At 38.7% G+C, this 21220-nt stretch overlaps 2 protein-coding genes across 4 annotated transcripts; one reads left to right on the top strand and one right to left on the bottom strand.

Annotated features, from left to right (window-relative positions):
* The first annotated feature begins 10018 nt into the window (after positions 1–10018).
* LOC143633419 (protein NUCLEAR FUSION DEFECTIVE 6, mitochondrial-like) lies at positions 10019–13242 on the top strand. 3 transcript variants are annotated; one of them, XM_077101737.1, is made up of 3 exons: positions 10019–10173; positions 10717–10838; positions 13117–13242. In XM_077101737.1, exons 1-3 carry the CDS (start codon positions 10028–10030, stop codon positions 13134–13136), a joined length of 288 nt encoding a protein of 95 aa, XP_076957852.1. In that variant the 5' UTR covers positions 10019–10027; the 3' UTR covers positions 13137–13242. The 3 variants fall into 3 exon arrangements, with proteins under 3 accessions (XP_076957852.1, XP_076957853.1, XP_076957851.1); XM_077101738.1 differs by lacking the exon at positions 13117–13242 and adding an exon at positions 12748–12861; XM_077101736.1 differs by lacking the exon at positions 13117–13242 and adding an exon at positions 12472–12708.
* Positions 13243–15423: 2181 nt separating this feature from the next.
* LOC143633418 (3-isopropylmalate dehydrogenase, chloroplastic-like) lies at positions 15424–19711 on the bottom strand. The gene is made up of 7 exons (XM_077101735.1): positions 19535–19711; positions 17655–17975; positions 17410–17571; positions 17234–17308; positions 17034–17143; positions 16869–16941; positions 15424–15870 (listed from the first exon to the last, which is right to left on the bottom strand). Exons 1-7 carry the CDS (start codon positions 19709–19711, stop codon positions 15679–15681), a joined length of 1110 nt encoding a protein of 369 aa, XP_076957850.1. The 3' UTR covers positions 15424–15678.
* Positions 19712–21220: the final 1509 nt, after the last annotated feature.

The raw sequence follows: 21220 nt of genomic DNA, 5'->3' as shown, positions 1-21220 counted from the left end.
GTGGAGGTCACCTGGTCAGGTGATCGGAGGAGGAGATGGGCAGACCGACAGAGGGCAGCCTGCCGCAACGTAGTGGTGTCTGTGTGACATCTGCCCTGATCCGACCCGACCCAGGTACCCGTTTCTCTGACCCGATCTCTTTCTTTTATGATTTAGTATTTATACTTTATTTTTAATGTATTTTCCTTCCCGCCTTTCGTTTCCTTCCCGCTGTCCCGTCCCTCTCCTCTCTTTCCGCCTTCTTTTCCCTCTTGTCGCCGTCCCGCCCTTACGCCTTGTTTCCCTCTTTCTTCTAACTCTTTGCTTGTCCTTTGTTCCTTCCCGCCTAAGGTTGTCTGCGCAGCTTCACGCGCCAGACTCCTTACAAGGAAGCCTGCGTGAAGACCATCTGTTCCTGCGATACGCGAGACGAACGCTTCCCGCGACGCGCTAAGGATTTGTAGTTCCCTCGACGCGCGAAGAATTATAGTTCTTCCCGCAGCGCGCTAGGAATCTTAGTTCCTCCCGCGGCGCGCTAAGAAATGTGGTTCTTCCCGCAGTGCGCATGGAAATATAGTTCTTTCCGCGACGCGTTAAGGTTGTTTTTGTCTGCCTTCGCGCTCGCGCTCTCTTGACCTTCTGTGTCTGCCTTCGCGCCTTAGCCTTCTCGCGTTAAACCCTTTGAGTTTTCTTCTGTTTAAGCTAGCCGTTGCTTTTGAGTTGTCTTATCTTTTGAGCTGTTGACCTAATCTGCTTTATGTCTGAAAAGTTACTTTCGGCGCAGCATGCGTACCAACCCCATTGGTTGACAGATAAAGTGACTGACATAATCTTTTGAGATCTGCTTTTGCCATGCTTGACCAGTACCTTTATCTGATCCGCCCATGCTTTTTACTGTTCCCTGACAGCTTTATCTTGCCTCTGCAGCTGCCATATCTTCCATATCTTTTGCTTTTTGGATTCTTATGCTTTTTGATATCTTTTGCTTGATCCTGTTAAAGATCTTTTCCCCTTTTTCTGGATTTGTGTCTCCTAGGGTTTTCCTATAAATAATAATAATATTTTCATAACACATCACACACAAACACTTAATCTCTCCTGTTCTCTTGCTCCTTGCTCTCTCTGCCGTCTTCCTCTCCTGCCTCCGTCTTCCTCCCTGTTCTTCCCTGCTTTTCCGGTAATATATATATATTATATATAATAATTTACTTATTAATTATGCTAACTTATAATCAAGACTTAAAACAGATCATTAAAACAATAATCTTATTTATAGGTTAACTTGTGCTTGTTTAAAGTTGGTTCTTGCTTTATCTTACACCGCATCGTTTATCAAGTGAGTTATCTCGTATCTAATCCCTTTTTATTTTAAATGCTTTGGGATGTTCATGTGTTCATACAAAACTTGAGTCTTAAACTGTTTATGAACTTTAGTCGCGCAGTATCCCATGTGTTGAGGACGTAGACTTGGCTGTTTATTTGTATGTGTGGATCATTAACCGTATGGACGGTCTATTCCGCAGTTTTCATGGTACCATTAGATGAACACGGGAGAACATTCGTTTATGATTTTCTCTTTTGTTACACTTGCACAGTTAGTCTTGTTTGTGAGCTCAATTGTGAGCACTGGCAGTCTTGTCTCTTAGAGTTGGTCCCGATCAGATTACACCCTTGTTGAAAACCAGACATACACATGTTGCGCGCAGATTTATTGTTATCTATGTATTGTATTAAACTTGATTTCTCACCAACACGCAAGTGTTTGACGTTTATTTTAACACATGTTCAGGTTTGCAGTAGCTGTTTTGGAGCTTGTGGACACGTAGGACGTTTTTACTTTTGGACCTAGAATTAAAATGTATCAAGACAAGTTAATGTTGTTTGAATGTTATAATTTATAATATATTGATTTATGTTTGATTTATGTTCTTTATTTTCCCCGCTGCGCGTGCGCGATAAAATGTGTATTAATAAATATTGACACCAATAGTGTCGCGAGTAATGAAGCAATATGTGGCGCCCCGATGTATAATCCGCCTTTGGTCGGGGTGTTACAGATTGGTATCAGAGCTCGTTGACTTTAGGATAGGTGGTTAGACGTAACGGCCTAGAATACCTAAGAGTCCCTTCTCGCGCATGAGAGAAATCTCATGTTTGCGCGCTTATTGTTAATTACTCGTTATTTATAAATATGCTCGCACTTGCGCAGTATATGATTTTATGTTTTATTTCGCGATATTTCGATTTTTGTTGAATTTCGATTTTTATTGATTTTTCTTACATATTCGTTTGTTGGGATTGAAAATCCGAAAAGTCATGGTGATACATGAATAGTTGATTTTCAATTTCCATTTACGATTTTGTTCTGAGGTTGGAGACTTGAAAAGTCATGGTGATACATGAATTGTCAACCTCCAATACTCGTTTTCTTGTATGTTTTATATTGAAGATTGAAAAGTCATGGTGATACATGAATCGTCAATCTCCAATACTCGTTTGCTCGTATATTTTAAATTGGGAATTCGGAAAGTCATGGTGATACATGAATTGTCGATTCTTGATTCAAATTTGTTACCTTTATTAAGTCTGCATTTAGGGTCATTTATTTTACTTTAACTTTTGACAGTAACTAACTCCGTGAAACCAAGCTTTATAAGATTAAAACTTTGCGCTAAAAACCAAGATATTAACTAAAATTAAAATTTTTATAGAATGCCTCCGCTATCTCGCCGATTTCAGAGAAGAGAAGCCTCGCGCATGCGTAGACAGCAACGTTCCCAGGAAATGGCCGCCGCAATAGCCCAAGCTTTGAGCCAAAACAATACCAATACCTCGAGTTATAACATTAAGTCCTTTAACGCGGGTAACCCTCCAAAGTTCACAGGTCTTGAAGGAGCCACCGTGATGCTCCAATGGCTCGAAAAGATTGAAAACACTTTCCTCCATACCCAATGCCCCTCAGACAGACGAACCCTATATGCTTCCAGCGTCCTGGAATCCAGAGCGCTTACATGGTGGAATGGAGTAGCTCATGCGCGTGGCGCAGAGGCTGCTTCTAGCATGACATGGGAGGAATTCAAGGAAATTCTTACGCGAGAATTCTGCCCTCCCAACGAAGTTAAGCGCCTGGAGGAAGAATTCTGGAACTTGAAGCAATACAGTGGCGAAGCGCGCGAGTACGCGACGCGCTTCCACGAGCTAAGCTTACTGGTCCCTCACCTTGTTACCCCTTCACGCCGAGCAATCGAGAAATTCCTTGGGGGTCTCCCCATGGAAATTCAAGATTCTGTATGGGCCAGAAACCCAGTTACCCTCTCTGACGCCATCGAGTTGGCCGCTGTGCTCAGCGACAACCATGTCAGAGCAGGAACCCTGTTCCTGCGGGGAACTGAGAAGACCAAACTCACCAAGACTGCCCCTGAACCAACAGAAACCAAACCTGAACCCTCAAACCGTAACAACCTCAAGCGCAGGCGCAAGGCCTATGCGCTTACCAACCCGCCCATTGTCCAGCAACCCGCATACCAACCCCCAGTTTACGCGCCTAACCCACTGTCAACCTACCCAGCACCTCCTGCAGTCCATAACTATGCCTTAACCAATCCAGCACTCCCTGCCCCGCCTCCTAAGAAACCTTACACAGGAAACCATCCCTTTTGCCCAACCTGTAGATTTCACCACCCAACCCAAACCCCGTGTCGACTTTGTAACCGATGTGGCCGTACTGGTCACACTGCTGAAAACTGTAGAGTCCTTCCCGCAAATCCAATTGCGCCAACACCACCAGTCTACCCGCAGAACCCACAATCAATCTACCAAAACCCACGACCCAGATCGTGCTTTAACTGCGGTGATCCCAGTCATTTCCGGAACGCGTGCCCGAGACTACAAGTGCAAATCACACAAGCGAATCCGGTGAACCAGATTTCGAACCAAGTGACGCGTGGACGAGCTTTTAACATAACCGCGCACCAAGCGCAAGCGAATAATGACGTAGTTAATGGTACATTTTTACTTAACGGATTTTATGCTTCTGTACTTTTTGATACTGGCGCCGATCGAAGCTTTATCTCTCGCGCCTTCGAGCAGAAGCTTGCGCGACCGCGCAACGATTTAAAAGAAGATTTTTCAGTTGAATTGGCTAATGGTGAAATTATTTTAATTAACTCAGTGATTAAAGATTGTACGCTTAATCTTAACGAAAACGATTTTCTAATCGACCTCATCCCCATGCCTCTTGGAAGCTTTGATGTTATCATTGGTATGGACTGGCTCTCGAAGAATCGCGCCGAAGTTATTTGCGCCAAGAAATTGATTCGCATACCTCGAGAAAATGGTGATCTTCATATTTACGGCGAAAAACCCTCCAGTGGTCTTAAACTTATGTCTTGCGCCGAAGCCCGTAGGCTCATGCGGAAAAGGTGTGTTGCATTTCTAGCCCATGTGGTTAAACCTGCTGAAGAGAAGAAGCTTCGCGATATCCCTGTTGTGCGTGATTTCCCTGAAGTTTTTCCTGATGATCTTCCTGGTATCCCTCCCGCTCGTGAAGTCGAGTTCCGTATTGATCTTGTCCCTGGTGCTTCCCCCGTGGCTAAATCTCCTTATCGTCTTGCGCCCGCTGAGATGCAAGAATTGGCCAGCCAACTTCAAGAGTTGACTGCTAAAGGATTCATTCGCCCTAGCTCTTCGCCCTGGGGTGCTCCGGTGTTGTTCGTTAAAAAGAAAGATGGATCGTTTCGCATGTGTATTGATTACCGCGAGTTGAACAAACTCACCATTAAAAACCGGTATCCCTTACCGCGTATTGACGACCTCTTTGATCAACTCCAAGGTGCCTCTTGTTTCTCGAAGATTGATCTCCGCTCTGGCTATCACCAGTTGCGCATCCGCGATGAAGATGTTCCGAAGACTGCTTTTCGAACTCGTTATGGCCATTTTGAATTCTTGGTCATGTCCTTCGGTTTAACCAACGCACCCGCCGTTTTCATGGATCTAATGAATCGGGTGTGTAGGCCTTTCTTGGATAAATTCGTGATTGTGTTTATCGATGATGTTCTGGTGTATTCTAAGACCAAGGCCGAGCATGAGCAACATCTTCGGTTGGTGTTGCAAAAGCTTAAAGCTGAGCAACTCTATGCTAAGCTTTCCAAGTGTGAATTCTGGTCTGATGAAGTACAGTTTCTTGGTCATGTTGTTAACAAGATGGGTATTCATGTCGACCCATCCAAGATTGAAGCAATCAAGAACTGGATTACGCCATCCTCTCCTTCTGAGATCCGTTCCTTTCTGGGCTTAGCTGGTTATTACCGGCGCTTCATTTCGAACTTCTCGAAGATCGCTTTGCCTTTAACAGCTCTTACGCACAAAGGTAAACCGTATATTTGGGGCTCGAAGCAAGAAGAAGCCTTTCTAACGCTCAAGCGTCTGTTGTGTGAAGCTCCTGTTCTTGCGCTACCTGAGGGTAATGATGATTTTGTCGTGTATTGCGATGCATCCAACCAAGGTCTCGGTTGTGTTCTTATGCAACGAGGCAAGGTTATCGCTTACGCATCAAGGCAACTTAAGGTTCATGAAAAGAATTATACAACTCACGACCTCGAACTTGGTGCAGTTGTTTTTGCCTTGAAGATCTGGAGACACTACCTTTATGGTACTAAGTGTATCCTCTACACTGACCATAAAAGCCTTCAGCATATCTTTGATCAGAAGGAACTTAACATGAGACAACGCCGATGGAACGAACTCATCAGCGATTACGATTGTGAGATCCGGTATCATCCTGGTAAGGCTAATGTGGTAGCCGATGCGCTCAGCCGAAAACCCTGCCAACTTAACTGTATCTTGCCGCGCACCCAGCTTCACTTCGCGCCGATTCAAAGCAACCTTGAATCGCGTATTCGTGACGCGCAGCGCGCATCCATCAGTAATGGTAACCTTCGCGCCGAGTTAGCGTGTGGCGCGGAAGCGCATTTTGTCCCTAATCTGAGTGGAATTCTCTGCTATCTCAATCGCATCTGGATTCCCTTTGATGAGAATCTTCGCGCTGATATCCTGAGTGAAGCGCATAAATCTCGATATTCTATTCATCCCGGCGCTGATAAGATGTACAAGGATTTGCGCATTACTTATTGGTGGCCCGGTATGAAAAAGGATATTGCTGTGTTCGTAGCTAAATGTCTGACTTGTTCTAAAGTAAAAGCTGAACACCAACGCCCATCTGGTTTGCTCGAACAACCAGAAATTCCTACGTGGAAATGGGAATGTGTAGCGATGGACTTTATTACCAAGTTACCTTTGACAGCAAGCAAACATGATAGCATTTGGGTAATAGTGGATCGATTGACTAAGTCTGCTCACTTTCTGCCCATTCGTGAAAACTACCGTGTTGAGCAACTCGCGCAGCTTTATGTCAAGGAAATTGTCTGCCGCCATGGTACTCCTTTGAGCATCATATCCGATCGCGATGGCCGTTTTATATCTCGCTTTTGGAAATCCCTCCAATCTGCGCTAGGAACTCGCTTGGACATGAGTACGGCGTATCATCCTCAGACTGACGGTCAGTCTGAGCGAACTATTCAAACTCTTGAGGATATGCTCCGATCTTGTGTTCTTGATTTTGGAGGTAATTGGGATTCGCACCTGCCTTTGATCGAGTTCTCTTATAATAACAGCTATCATTCCAGTATCGGTATGGCCCCATTTGAAGCACTTTACGGTCGTAAGTGCCGCTCCCCGATTTGTTGGAGCGAAGTGGGTGAAGCTCAAATCACAGGACCCGAACTTGTTCAAGAGACAACCGATAAAATCGCCAAGATCCGTGATCATCTGCTGACTGCCAGAAGCCGACAGAAGAGTTACGCAGATCGTAGGCGAAAGCCTCTCGAATTTCAAGTTGGTGATCTTGTTCTCCTCAAAGTGTCGCCTTGGAAAGGTGTTGTCCGCTTTGGGAAGAAGGGTAAGCTTGCTCCTCGATATGTTGGTCCATTCAAGATTCTCGCGCGTGTGGGAAAAGTAGCCTACAGACTTGACCTGCCGCCCGCGCTCAGTAATGTGCATCCAACATTCCATGTATCCAATCTCAAGAAGTGTTTAGCTGACGAGAACCTTCACATTCCACTTGATGAAGTTCAAGTTGATGAAACTATGCATTTTATTGAGAAGCCTGTTGAGGTTATGGATCGCGAGGTTAAGCAAACCAAGCGCAGTCGTATCCCTATCGTGAAAGTTCGCTGGGAGTCCAAGCGCGGAGCCGAGTTTACATGGGAAAGGGAAGATCAAATGAAGATCAAGTACCCGCACCTGTTCTCTGCGCAACCTACTTCGAGATAAATTTCGGGACGAAATTTCTTAAAGTAGGGGAGACTGTGACATCTGCCCTGATCCGACCCGACCCAGGTACCCGTTTCTCTGACCCGATCTCTTTCTTTTATGATTTAGTATTTATACTTTATTTTTAATGTATTTTCCTTCCCGCCTTTCGTTTCCTTCCCGCTGTCCCGTCCCTCTCCTCTCTTTCCGCCTTCTTTTCCCTCTTGTCGCCGTCCCGCCCTTACGCCTTGTTTCCCTCTTTCTTCTAACTCTTTGCTTGTCCTTTGTTCCTTCCCGCCTAAGGTTGTCTGCGCAGCTTCACGCGCCAGACTCCTTACAAGGAAGCCTGCGTGAAGACCATCTGTTCCTGCGATACGCGAGACGAACGCTTCCCGCGACGCGCTAAGGATTTGTAGTTCCCTCGACGCGCGAAGAATTATAGTTCTTCCCGCAGCGCGCTAGGAATCTTAGTTCCTCCCGCGGCGCGCTAAGAAATGTGGTTCTTCCCGCAGTGCGCATGGAAATATAGTTCTTTCCGCGACGCGTTAAGGTTGTTTTTGTCTGCCTTCGCGCTCGCGCTCTCTTGACCTTCTGTGTCTGCCTTCGCGCCTTAGCCTTCTCGCGTTAAACCCTTTGAGTTTTCTTCTGTTTAAGCTAGCCGTTGCTTTTGAGTTGTCTTATCTTTTGAGCTGTTGACCTAATCTGCTTTATGTCTGAAAAGTTACTTTCGGCGCAGCATGCGTACCAACCCCATTGGTTGACAGATAAAGTGACTGACATAATCTTTTGAGATCTGCTTTTGCCATGCTTGACCAGTACCTTTATCTGATCCGCCCATGCTTTTTACTGTTCCCTGACAGCTTTATCTTGCCTCTGCAGCTGCCATATCTTCCATATCTTTTGCTTTTTGGATTCTTATGCTTTTTGATATCTTTTGCTTGATCCTGTTAAAGATCTTTTCCCCTTTTTCTGGATTTGTGTCTCCTAGGGTTTTCCTATAAATAATAATAATATTTTCATAACACATCACACACAAACACTTAATCTCTCCTGTTCTCTTGCTCCTTGCTCTCTCTGCCGTCTTCCTCTCCTGCCTCCGTCTTCCTCCCTGTTCTTCCCTGCTTTTCCGGTAATATATATATATTATATATAATAATTTACTTATTAATTATGCTAACTTATAATCAAGACTTAAAACAGATCATTAAAACAATAATCTTATTTATAGGTTAACTTGTGCTTGTTTAAAGTTGGTTCTTGCTTTATCTTACACCGCATCGTTTATCAAGTGAGTTATCTCGTATCTAATCCCTTTTTATTTTAAATGCTTTGGGATGTTCATGTGTTCATACAAAACTTGAGTCTTAAACTGTTTATGAACTTTAGTCGCGCAGTATCCCATGTGTTGAGGACGTAGACTTGGCTGTTTATTTGTATGTGTGGATCATTAACCGTATGGACGGTCTATTCCGCAGTTTTCATGGTACCATTAGATGAACACGGGAGAACATTCGTTTATGATTTTCTCTTTTGTTACACTTGCACAGTTAGTCTTGTTTGTGAGCTCAATTGTGAGCACTGGCAGTCTTGTCTCTTAGAGTTGGTCCCGATCAGATTACACCCTTGTTGAAAACCAGACATACACATGTTGCGCGCAGATTTATTGTTATCTATGTATTGTATTAAACTTGATTTCTCACCAACACGCAAGTGTTTGACGTTTATTTTAACACATGTTCAGGTTTGCAGTAGCTGTTTTGGAGCTTGTGGACACGTAGGACGTTTTTACTTTTGGACCTAGAATTAAAATGTATCAAGACAAGTTAATGTTGTTTGAATGTTATAATTTATAATATATTGATTTATGTTTGATTTATGTTCTTTATTTTCCCCGCTGCGCGTGCGCGATAAAATGTGTATTAATAAATATTGACACCAATAGTGTCGCGAGTAATGAAGCAATATGTGGCGCCCCGATGTATAATCCGCCTTTGGTCGGGGTGTTACAGTCTGGTCACGGCGGTGGCAGTTTTTGATTAATTGAGGACCGACAATTTTGTTTAGTGTAACATATATTATTTTAAAGGTTAATGAGTTTTATTGGTTTGGGCTTTACCCATTTGTTTGGGCTTTAGTTGGGTTGAATTTTTAAATTGGTTGGGCTTAAAACGCATAGGGGTAACGTTATTTTTTTCAGGGATAATGAAACACAAAACCGACCTAAAAGTTTTTGTTTTTACTCTACCAACAAGAAGTTGAGGGGTAGCGGAGGCTACGCCTCCTAATACACTACATCCGCCACTGCAACTAATTATAAATGGATCTTGGATTGTGTTGATGTTATAGTTACAATGTTATGTGTGTCACTGTAAACAAGTTGACCCGAGCTTGGCTTGTTTATAAAGCTTGAGCTTGGCTCGTGAGTTTTTTTCAAACTCGGGTCGGCTTGTTTATATTTATTAATTAATAATATATATTATTTTAATTACTTTTTGTATAATTTGAGAAAAATCTTATACGAGTCTACGCTCGGTCCATTGTGTAGTATGTAATTATTAAAAGAATAAAAGGTAGAACTTAAATAAACAGAAGGCTCGTTAACAACTAAACTTACGCAAATTTAACATTATTCTATGCTTGAAAAAGCTTTATCAATCCAAATTCAAGCATCTCGCGAGCCGCTCTGCTCGTTTCCAGTTCCCACTTTATAGGTCAAAAAGTCAATTACATACGCACCAAAATGGCGACTGCAGCTGCCGCGGCTCGATCCGTTTTCCGATCAACATCCGTTCGTAACGCGGCGGCGCGTGTGGCTTCACAATCCAAAGCCGGTCGATCTCCGTTTCCTATTCCTTGTCGAAATTCTTTATCTAATCGAATATTCTGGTAACAGTCTCACATATATATATTTATTAATATATCCCGTACCGAAAATACCAATGCCGAAAAAATAGTATACATTTTTTCAATCGGTACCAAATACCGAGAATAAAAGAGTGGCTTGAAATCGGCTTGTTTTGACTTACGAGAGTCGAGCTCAGCTTGTTTTGAGCTCTTTTTTCTAAAGCCCGAGTTCGGCTCATGAGTCTTTTTTTTAAGCTAGGGCTTGTCTCATTTATATGTTTTTAATTATTTTATATGTTTTGAGAAAACTTTAAACGAGCCAAAGCTCGGCTCGAACTCAGCTATGAGGTGTGAAATCATTACATAGAAGTCGTAAAACTTAAAAGTACACAAGGCTCAAGCCCGGGCTTGTTAATTAAACGAGCTCGTTTGCACCCCTAGGAAATGCTGAATTTGAGAAAAGTGTGTACCGAATACCATAATGTATGTTCCATATGAATTGATTTCGTACTTGATCCAAGTTTACGTTCTTGTATTTATGTATTTGATGTTGGGAATTTTGATTTGTTGATGTGTTCATTGCAGTTGTCCGGTGGAAATGAGTGCTTGTTTGGAATCACTGCAACCTTTTCACACTGCTACTGCATCTGCCTTGATGACCTCCATGCTTACGGTTTCTAAAAACGGTTATGGTTGGCTTCCTGAAGGTATAAATAGTTCAATCCCATTTTTGTAGATATTGTGATGATGATTGTGTATTAATATTTTTTAGAATTTGATATTTGTGTTGTTTACTGTGTCAATGAGGGAGGTTCATTGGGGAACCACAAAAAAGTGGAGAACCGGGGACCATGAGTTTTACATGTAAAAACCTCAAAACAAGAAATCATGTTAAGATGTAAAAAATTCATTTTTGCATAGTTTTTACATATAAACACATGTGGAAGACGTCTTAATTTAAAAAAAAAACTCATTTTTGTAATTCCTTTTTATTATTGAAATGGCTTCTACATGTGTTTATCTGCAAAAGCTTCGAAAATAATTATGTAAACGTGAGTTTTTTACGTGTAAAAATGAAATTTTTATGAACTTTTTACACATAAAACACATGGTTCTCTGGTTTTTCACATTTTTTTTGTTCCAATAATAATATTTCTTGGATTGATCGGTGCTATATTGAATATGGATTCCTTTGTATGCATTTTGTGCCAGTAGGCATGTATATAGAACTTTGATATGTGATGGATTAATAGTTGTTGAAGGCGCAAGGGGCACTGATGGACCTAAATGTTCCCTATTCATATGTGTGCTTGATGACATATGACCGGCTTGGGCTTGTGCCTGGATGAGGTCCAGCCCATTAGGCACAATCCAGCACACATCCATCTTATATTAGGAGGCCTCCCTTATCTTTCTATGTTTTAGGATTACAAGTTACAACATTCTGATAGATCTTCAATTTAAATGTTTTGATTTGCACAAATCTTTTTACTAATAATTATTGTGATCATGTATACTAACGAAGCGTCATTGGTCTCTTCTTGATATTCTTTTCCTCGTGAGTTTTGAGTAAGTATTACAGGACGATAATGTGTATAGTTTAGACAATGGAAATGTCTGGCTTTATTAAACCATAGGAAATAGAGTTGTGCACAAATGAGCCTAGTCTCGAGACCAGGCCTAAGCCCTGTCTGAAAAAACCTAGAATGGGCTCTGCCTCTTGAAGCCTGGTTTATTTTCTGAGTTCAATTTGAGTCAAGCCCAAAAGCCTGATCCAGCCCACGTCTGGTTCTAGGTCCAAAACCCGAGATAGCCGCTTCTTACCCAGTAACTACTAGGATTGGAAAGTTTTGAAATAAATCCTGCTACTTGTCCTGAACAACCCCTTATTTTTTTTTTTAAGTTTTTACGTAAAAGCTATATTTGAGTTTTTTGCTAAAAGGTAATTTTATGATTTGCGTTTTAACTTCAAGTTTATTTTTTACATTTGATGTTATAGTTTTAAACCATTTTTAATTTTTATGTTTGAAATTAAATTGATTTCACATCAATGCATCATTTTAAGACAACGATAAAATGGTGGAAAAAGGCTTGGGCACAGGATCACAAAGCTGATACCAGCCTGGCCTGATTGGATTTTTCATTTTGGACCGTGCTTTGTACAATTTTTATATTCGATTTTGTTTTGATTTCCCTATCTATTAGGATATCCATGCCATATTTTACACCATTGTAAAATATTTGTTCTCGCGAATAGACTTTCATTTTTTTTCTTTTTCTTTTTATTTTCTTTCTGTTGTGTCTTCCTTTGTTAAAGTGGCACATGCTTCGTATTTGTAGGCGTTGACAAGACTAGATGAAGCTCAAGAAGCAAAGATGGATATTGTGAAGCTTTTTATGAATAGGGAACATTTAGGTCCACCAGTAATCAATAATGAAATATTAACTTTTGAAACATCGCCTCACAGTTATAGACGTGTTCACTTTTATGTCGATAAAAGCTTACATTCTGTTCATGATCGGATTATTCAAGATTTTGAACTTATTACACTTCACTTAAATATTATGGATGATGAACTGATGATCAATTTATGAATTATATCCTTGTTTAATCAGCTTGCAACGATGATGTGTGATGAGTTTTGAAGCAATATTTCTTCTAGGAATCTTGGTGTTTGTTCCATAGGGACCCGTTTCTTTGTTCATGTTATTAAAGAGCCCTGTGATCTCAGTTTATTTGAACCTATAGATTTTGTTTCTTTATTTTTTTTAAGATAAAAGATCATGGTATCCTATTATTTGTCCTTGTGAAACACGTTATGAACAGCAGATTAAACAGCTTGTTGAATTTATTCATTTTATTTTGCGGGTCAAATATTGTATGTATTCGGTTTTATTGTGTGGTTCGATTTAAAGGGTGTTTAAGTATTGGTGAATGGTTATTAGACATGAAAAACCGACACTAATTTGTTGTATGTTGATCAGCTTGCAACAATGGTGCATGATATCAGTCGGGTCAATGGAACTCAAGAAACGATGTCAGATGAACTCAGATAAAGTTGGTTTTTTGGTTCAGGAAGATATGTACTAATTTAAAGCCATGACTGATGAAATTGGTGTAATTTCATCTGTAAGAAATACAATTGACCATTTTTGACAGTTTTAGCTTTTGTTTAATGGCTTCAGGATCTCTTTAAATCTTTTTGACCATTGATTCAACTTTTAATAATAAAAATCATACCCAGCATGCCCTAAAATTCCTCCTTTCGTTAGATCTCTTTAAACAGATGTCTTGTTTATTGGCTCCTGTAACTCGCCCCGAAACACGTACCGGTAAATTTGTAGTTAAAACTTTCTATAGCTTTAACTTGTCAAAACAAACATTCCACATAACACATGCAAGCATTCATCAAAGAAACCTATTTGGCACTTTACAAAAACTGTAATGTACTTTTAGCAACTTGAAAGCATTCATAAGAGAAAAACATTTGCCACTTTAGTACTTCACAAAAGTACAAAACTGTAATATAACTTTAACAAGAACTTTCCTTTCAACGTTTGCTATGAAAACCATGTTTATAAAACTGTCATCTTCATAAACATTCTCAAAAACTTTGTACTTCAGTGTCTTTTTTGAAGTTTAAATAATCTGGGGTCTCGTTGCCTAATTTCTTGTCGATGGTAGGCCAACTCACTCCTGAAGTGGCTTTTACTCTGTCATTCGAGGCAAACTTTAACTCTGCCAACACATGATCACTCCATTAAACACCTAAATCTTATCTTAAAAATTATTACGCAATGGAAAACCTTGACTTTTTTCGATTCTAAAAAACACATAGTACATTTCTTCAACCAAGTGTTGTGCGCCTCACTTGTTACAGCCAACCCATTACACAAGGGTGCCAAAGGGGGGGGGGGGCAAAAATAAGCCCCTATGAGCGTTAAGGCAGGGCTCGAGGGCTCTTTGAGTGGTCCCACAACTTTCCAACCAATCAAAATCATCCATCCATTTCTTTTATTAAAAAAAAAGGCTAATAATTGTTTTGTTACTTGTTAATTAAAACATTTAAAGTATTACTTGTTTTTTTTATAGAAAAGTTAATGAGAACCCACATGCCTGCACGACAGTGACTTGACATAACATTTTTCACTTTTTAACCCACTACACATAGCTTCACTTTTTGATCAACCCACTACACATAACCTAAAGAAAAATGCAAACATATTTGTAAAAGGTTTATTGGATTTTAATAATCCCTATTGACTGGTATTGGCCGATAATAATCCCTATTCATTTTATCACCATTGGCAGTCCCAAATTTAAAAAAGTTGGCCCCAATGGTCCACCGTTAAAAATGACTTAATGACGCTACACTTTTTTCCGAATTCCAAACTAATGTTTTAGGGCTTTTGATCGGAAGGAGGATATGAGTCGATTGATGTAAAACTTTGTTTGAAACGGTGCTCCAAAACGACGAAACGATGCTTCAATTCGGGTGTTTGAAGTTACAACTAACAAAACTCAAGTTGTTTGGATCATCGTTTTAAGCTAATTTTACATCAATCGACTCGTATCCTCTTTCCGATAAAAATCCCTAAAACATTAGTTTGAAATTCGAAAAAAAAGTATAACACTGCTGAGTCCTTTTTAATGGTGGACCACTGGAGGCCAACTTTTTTAAATTTGGGACCGCTAGTGGCGATAAAATGAATAGGGATTATTATCGGATAATACTAGTCAATAGGGATTATTAAAATCCAATAAACCTTTGTAAAACTCTTGTACAATTTATCGTGACTAACCAATTCTTTAACCACTTTGCCCCCTTCCCCATAACCATGACAAATATAACACCATAAACATAAATTCATGAAGCTTTGTGATTTAACTTAATCACGCCTCATTTCGATAACATAATCAACTCATGCACATAAATTCATAAAATCAATCGTATAATATTCAACTTCTTTTTATATATTATGATAAAAGCAAACCTTAACTAAACTCAGCTCAAGCCTGTGTGATACCTACCTTAAACAAGCCAAAGCTCGGCTATATAGTGTGAAATTAATGCATAAAAGTTCAAAAGAGGTCAGCTTAAAAATACACAGCTTTCATTAAGGCTCAGGCTCGATAACTAAATATACTTGGCTCATTTCGAGCTTTTTATCGATCAAAGATCAAGTAGCTCACGAGCGGCTTAGCTCATTTGCACCTCTAAGCAATACATAAATTGGTAAACTGATGACAACTATCATCAAAAGTAATTTCTGAAAAACAGTTGGAAGAAAAGTTGAGGAAAACCTCAAGCTCAAAGTGATGAAGCTTATTCATAACTTACAAATAATAACCAACCAATAAAAGCATGTCAACTGCATAACCTCACTTTCTAGCAGTTATCTTTATACCCTTACCGAAATCACGAAACAAAAAATCTTGTTGTGGTCTAATTCCCTCCCCACAACTCCAAATAGTACATGAATCGAAAATTAGTGTAAGAAAAATGGAATCAAACTTTATATGCAATTTGCAGCATTTTTTAATACTCAAAGATGATCGATGATCGCTTTTGTAAATTCTGTGGTTGTTGATGTGCCACCTAGATCACCAGTTCGGTACTTGCCTTCTGCAATCGTCTTCAAAACAGCTTCTTGGATTTTATCGGCTTTTTCATTCAGATCCAAATGGTGAAGCATTGATACAGCACTTAGTAATAAAGCGGTCGGGTTTGCCAAATTCTGCATAAATCATATAGTACGGTCATGATTAAGATAAAATATTATTCAACTGAACAACATGTATGTCCAGTATGATACATTTCTAAAAGTAAATGTAAATAAACACATAAATATGAATGCAAAGAAATGCTATATACCTACACAACTGTTAAAAAGGGTTAACTGTAAGAAAACATGTATCAACTTTTAACAGATGATGTGTGCAAGAATGTTGCATTCAATGGTTAAATACGCTGTGAATATTAGTAAAAAAGAAATGATACTTGACAAGTGCCCTATGAACTTCTACTAAATTCACACTTGGGACCTTGGACTTTATTTTTACATAATTACATTTCTTAACTTACAAATATTCAATGAAAATAGCAAGTCTTTTTTGCATAACCGAGACCCTAGAGTTTATATAAAGAACTCAGATTTAATTAGGGACTTAACCAGACAGAGAAGAAGTCAAAGTGTGAATTCGGCAAAGGTGTTTCAGTTATAATCTTAGGAACATGATATGTGTGTGTGTGTGTGTGTGTCTGTGATTGAGTGAGAGAGAGAGAGAGAGAGAGAGATTAGTGAAAGGTTCAAATGAGAACCATTTGGAAGACAAGAACCGTGAGAGGCACAAGACTACACATTAATTCCCATTCAATGAGTTCATTCATAGGTGAATATGTGATGAGTCAAATAATAACCACAAAAAAAACTAACTACAAAATTTCCTTTCTATTCATATGTAATTTGACCAGTTCACATGTGATGATGTTCACAAGTGAACAAATCACATCACTTGTTAATTGAAAGGTAACTTAATAGCTTTCAACTTTTTTGTGGTTCTCATTTGATTGGCCCTCCACTTATATTCACATATGAGCAGGCTTAATCCCATGTAAATTAACATCTAATTTTGTAATTCTCACATTCTCGCCTTCCAAAGTTCAGTTATAAGAAGTAAAAAAAGCTGAATGCAAATACAAGACGTTTAATGATGAAACATTATCGATGCTAACCTTTCCGGCAATATCAGGAGCTGAACCATGAACAGCCTCAGCAAGAGCAATACCACCCTCTCCAATGTTTAAGCTGGTAATGATGATGCCATGAATTTAAATTCCGAAAAAGATTAAGAAATACAGGAAAAAAATTTAACGTAAAAACAAAGAAAAAGCAGATACCTTGGTGTTAACCCAAGTCCTCCAATTAGCCCAGCACAAAGATCACTGATGATGTCACCATAAAGATTAGGCATTACCAAAACATCAAATAGTGTTGGATTCTTCACTAGCTGTATATTGAAAGTAAAATACATCAATTGTCAATAACATTGTTTAAAAGATAAAATATAACATATAAATAAGGAGATAAGATTTCTCACCATCATACAGCAATTGTCAATGACAACTTCCTCATACTTCATCTCAGGGTACTTCTCAGCAACTTCACGACAACACTGTAAATGATAGAAAACAATCAGTATACAGTTTACTGCCACATGACATTAGCTTTCAAAGTGAAGAAAACAATGATATAATAATAATAATAATAACAAACCTTCAAAAATAGACCATCAGTTTTCTGCATGATGTTGGCTTTGTGTACTGCAGATACTCTGTCCCTTCCATGTGTTTTAGCATAATAAAACGCATATTCAGCCACCCTTAAACTTGCTTGACGGGTAATGATTTTAAGACTTTCAACAACTCCTCGCACCACCTAATGTTAAAGAAAGGTTTAACTTGACCCGTATGAGAAAAAGCACACCCGCAAATCAAACCATTTGTAACTAAACAATGTACCTGATGTTCAAGACCACTGTACTCTCCTTCAGTGTTTTCACGGATTGTAACAAGATTAACATCATCATAACGAGTCTTGTAACCAGGTAAACTGTAGCACGGTCTGACATTTGCATACAGGTTCAGTTCTTTCCTTAATGTAAGGTTCAAAGACCGATGTCCTTTTCCAATTGGTGTAGCCATTGGGCCTTTTAAGCCAACCTTGTTTCTTCTTACCGACTCTAGACTTTCCCATGTGAGAAAACTTCGGGTCCTTGGATCAACTTCTGTCCCCACATAATGTTCTTCCCATTCAATTGGAACCTCTGCAGCATTAAATACCTATAAAATGTGAAGAAAACAAGTAAATTAAACATGACCAGAAAGTTACATTCTAGAGAATAGCTTTACATTTTGATGCAAAACAGCAAAATCAATACAAGTAAACAAAATCAATCAATCAATCAATCATGCCCAGTAAAATCCCACCGACAGCAAAGCTATAAGTAGGGTCTGGGGAGGGTGGGATGTAGGCACACCGTACCTCTATCCAAAGGAATAAAGAGGTGGCTTCCAGAGAGACCCTCGGCTCTAAGTACATGTGTATGAAGCAAAATAAAGGAAATCAAAGTTTAACAGTTATATAAAAACTACTACTAATTATAATAATATTAATAATAAGATCACAGTTTAACAGCTATATAAAAGCTAATAATAATAATAATAATAATATATGTAAGGGAAATACCATTATGGTATGTGACCTAAATAAGTTAAGTCTAAGCCCTAAGGTATTCAATTCTCTCTAAAAATCCTTAACTTTAATTCTACTTCTCCACGAATTCCTATCCTCAACCATGTCCTCGGAGAGGTTTAGGTCTATCAAATCATGCCTAATCCTCTCTTATAATATAATCAAGATCCCTTGTACTCTCTTAACTATCTCCATTGTGAAACTTAAAAAATAAACCTCCAATCATTCACTAACCTCATCATATTTGATAGTAATCTTCATTTCTCATCAAAGTTTCAGCTTATGTTTATATAATAGAACAACACTTAATCAGAACCAAGTACCAGCACTTTATTAACCATAAACCCTAATTTGACCACTTGAATATAAAACTACATATGCCCCCAGTTTCCCCCATAACATGCTAACACACCTGAACAAGTGTAGAAACACACACAAAATGAGTTCAATATCAGTTGACAGTTAACGAACCAAGTGAACATGAACAAGGGCATGTTCATGTTCGCTCGACGACGTTCGTTTAACTTTAAAAAACACGAACACGGAAACAAAATTTGTGTTCATATTCGTTTGTTTAAAAAATTAAGCATCTTCATGTTCGTTCCTTAGAGATCTAAACGAACAATGCACGAACACAAATGAACATAATTGAACAAATGTAAAGGAACATATATGAACAAGCTTACATGAACACAAACAAACAAATATAAAGCATTACATACATGATTCATCCAAAAAACACATTGAAATTAGTTGTATAAAAGTACATGATTCATCTTAAAATCCATTCTACCAAAAGATTCATCATGATTCATACTTCACGTATTTAATTGTTTTTAAAATCTATAAAGGTACATACTTAAATGAGTTAAACATAAACGAATTTCACATCGAACAGTTGACTGAAGGTTCATTTACAAGCAAGCCTAATTTTAGTAATTTGAGGAATAAGTTAAAACAGTAGCTAACAATTTGCACAACTCCTTCAATAATTCAACACTTGCAGAGTCCAGATCTCAAAATGCAAATTAGATCAGCCAAACAACACACAACAATAAAACCACAAAGCGCAAGCATAACACACAAAATCCGATACAATAACACTCTAAGCTAAGCATGAACCGTAACCGTAATAAGAAAACCGGACCTGTTTAACAGACTCGGCGATCTCAGGACCGATGCCGTCGCCGGGGAAGAGAGTGGCGCGAATCAGATTGGAAGAGGTGGACGAATAGTTCCGATCGAAGGATGAGAAAAGTCCGCCGCTAGGGTTTCTGGTGGCGCCGTGGCTTCGGAGGAGTCGTTTGGCGATTTGAAGAGCCATTATTGGCCGCAAAGACGTTATGATCGGAGATTGTTGATGATGATGAAATTAGGGTTACAGGAAATTGGGGAAATTTGGGAGAAGAAGAAGGAATAATAATATTAGAGCATTCTTATCCCTCTATACCTTCTCTATCCATGTATATTAACTAAAAAAACACTACATTTCTCTCTCATGCTTAATTAAATAGTATTTTTTATACATTTATCTTTACAGTTTTCTCTCTACTCTACTCACAACCAATCCAACAAATATTAAAAAATAAATAGGGAAAACAATGTTTCCCTAAATTTACAAAAAATCACTACATTTCTCTCTCCACCCTATAATTTATACTCACAACCACTCGTCACCCCACCCTATAATTTACAAACTTCCCTCACATATTTACAGATAATAGGATGAGAATGCTCTTTTACTATTCTTGCATTATTGGGAGAAAGGCTTTGTGTTGAATATTATTATTATTATTATTATTATTATTGGAAAATTTATAATTATAATTGTTATTGGTCAACTATAGAAATATGTTATTAATTTATTATTCAAAGGGTACTTCATATTTGGGTTTGCTAATGACTTTTGCTAAGCTTAATTAAGCAACTTGTATAAAATAATGCATTTTGTTTACAAGGTAAACTCAGAATAATAAATTTTATTTGGGCGAAGTCGAGTTTAGCTAAGTCCCAGCTTGTCACGTTTTTACTAGAGCTTGAGCTATCATCTTTCCTAGCTCGAGTTTAGTTAGTACTTAACTTGTTTATTATGTATTAATTAATTTATATACATTTTAACTAATCACATAGTTTGATTAAAAAAAACAATGCAAAACATTCTTCAACAAGCCAAATTTTGGCTTGAACTCGTGTGCACTATCAGTACCTTAAACAAGCCAAAACTTGGTCCAAGCCCAGCTGTGTAGCGTGAAATTCGTATCTAAAAATCTAAAATAGTTAAAAGTACCCTACGCTTGTTAAAGCTTAATGAGCCTAAACGGTTTTCTGGGCTTGGACTCGATAACTAAACGAACTTTATTTGAGGTTCAGGCTCAATAAGGCTCGAGCTTATTTTCAATCCGATCTCAACTAGCTCGTGAGCGCTTAAGCTCGTTTACGCCCCTAGATTTTTAGGAAGTCATATGATGTTTGTAAACTTGTAGATGAGAGGTGTTGTTACTTGTTACACATTTTGCTTCGGTGAAAGTAGGCTTCTCACCCACCACATATTAAATCAACAGTGTAAGTGTATATATATATATATTGAAATTTTAAATCACTTTATTTGCCTCTCTTAATAAAAACGGGTTATGTGTACATATGTAATATTCCTTTTCTTTTTCTCACAAAATGTATATAATATGCTAAAATGTGCCTTGTATTTGTATGCGGATATGATGTATATGTTGGAATAAAAATGTACATGTTGAAAGAATGAGTTGTAATGTTGCAGAAAGGCTTATATTTTTCAAGTATTCAAGAACAATTAGAAGCCACTTTTAAGAATAATATT

Source organism: Bidens hawaiensis, unplaced genomic scaffold (genome assembly GCF_021521415.1).
Source record: "Bidens hawaiensis isolate Kalapana, Puna unplaced genomic scaffold, B.hawaiensis_p1.1 tig00006725_1, whole genome shotgun sequence".
NCBI lineage: Eukaryota > Viridiplantae > Streptophyta > Magnoliopsida > Asterales > Asteraceae > Bidens > Bidens hawaiensis.
Note: the sequence above shows the minus strand (reverse complement) of the source record. Positions and strands in the feature narration are given on the sequence as shown.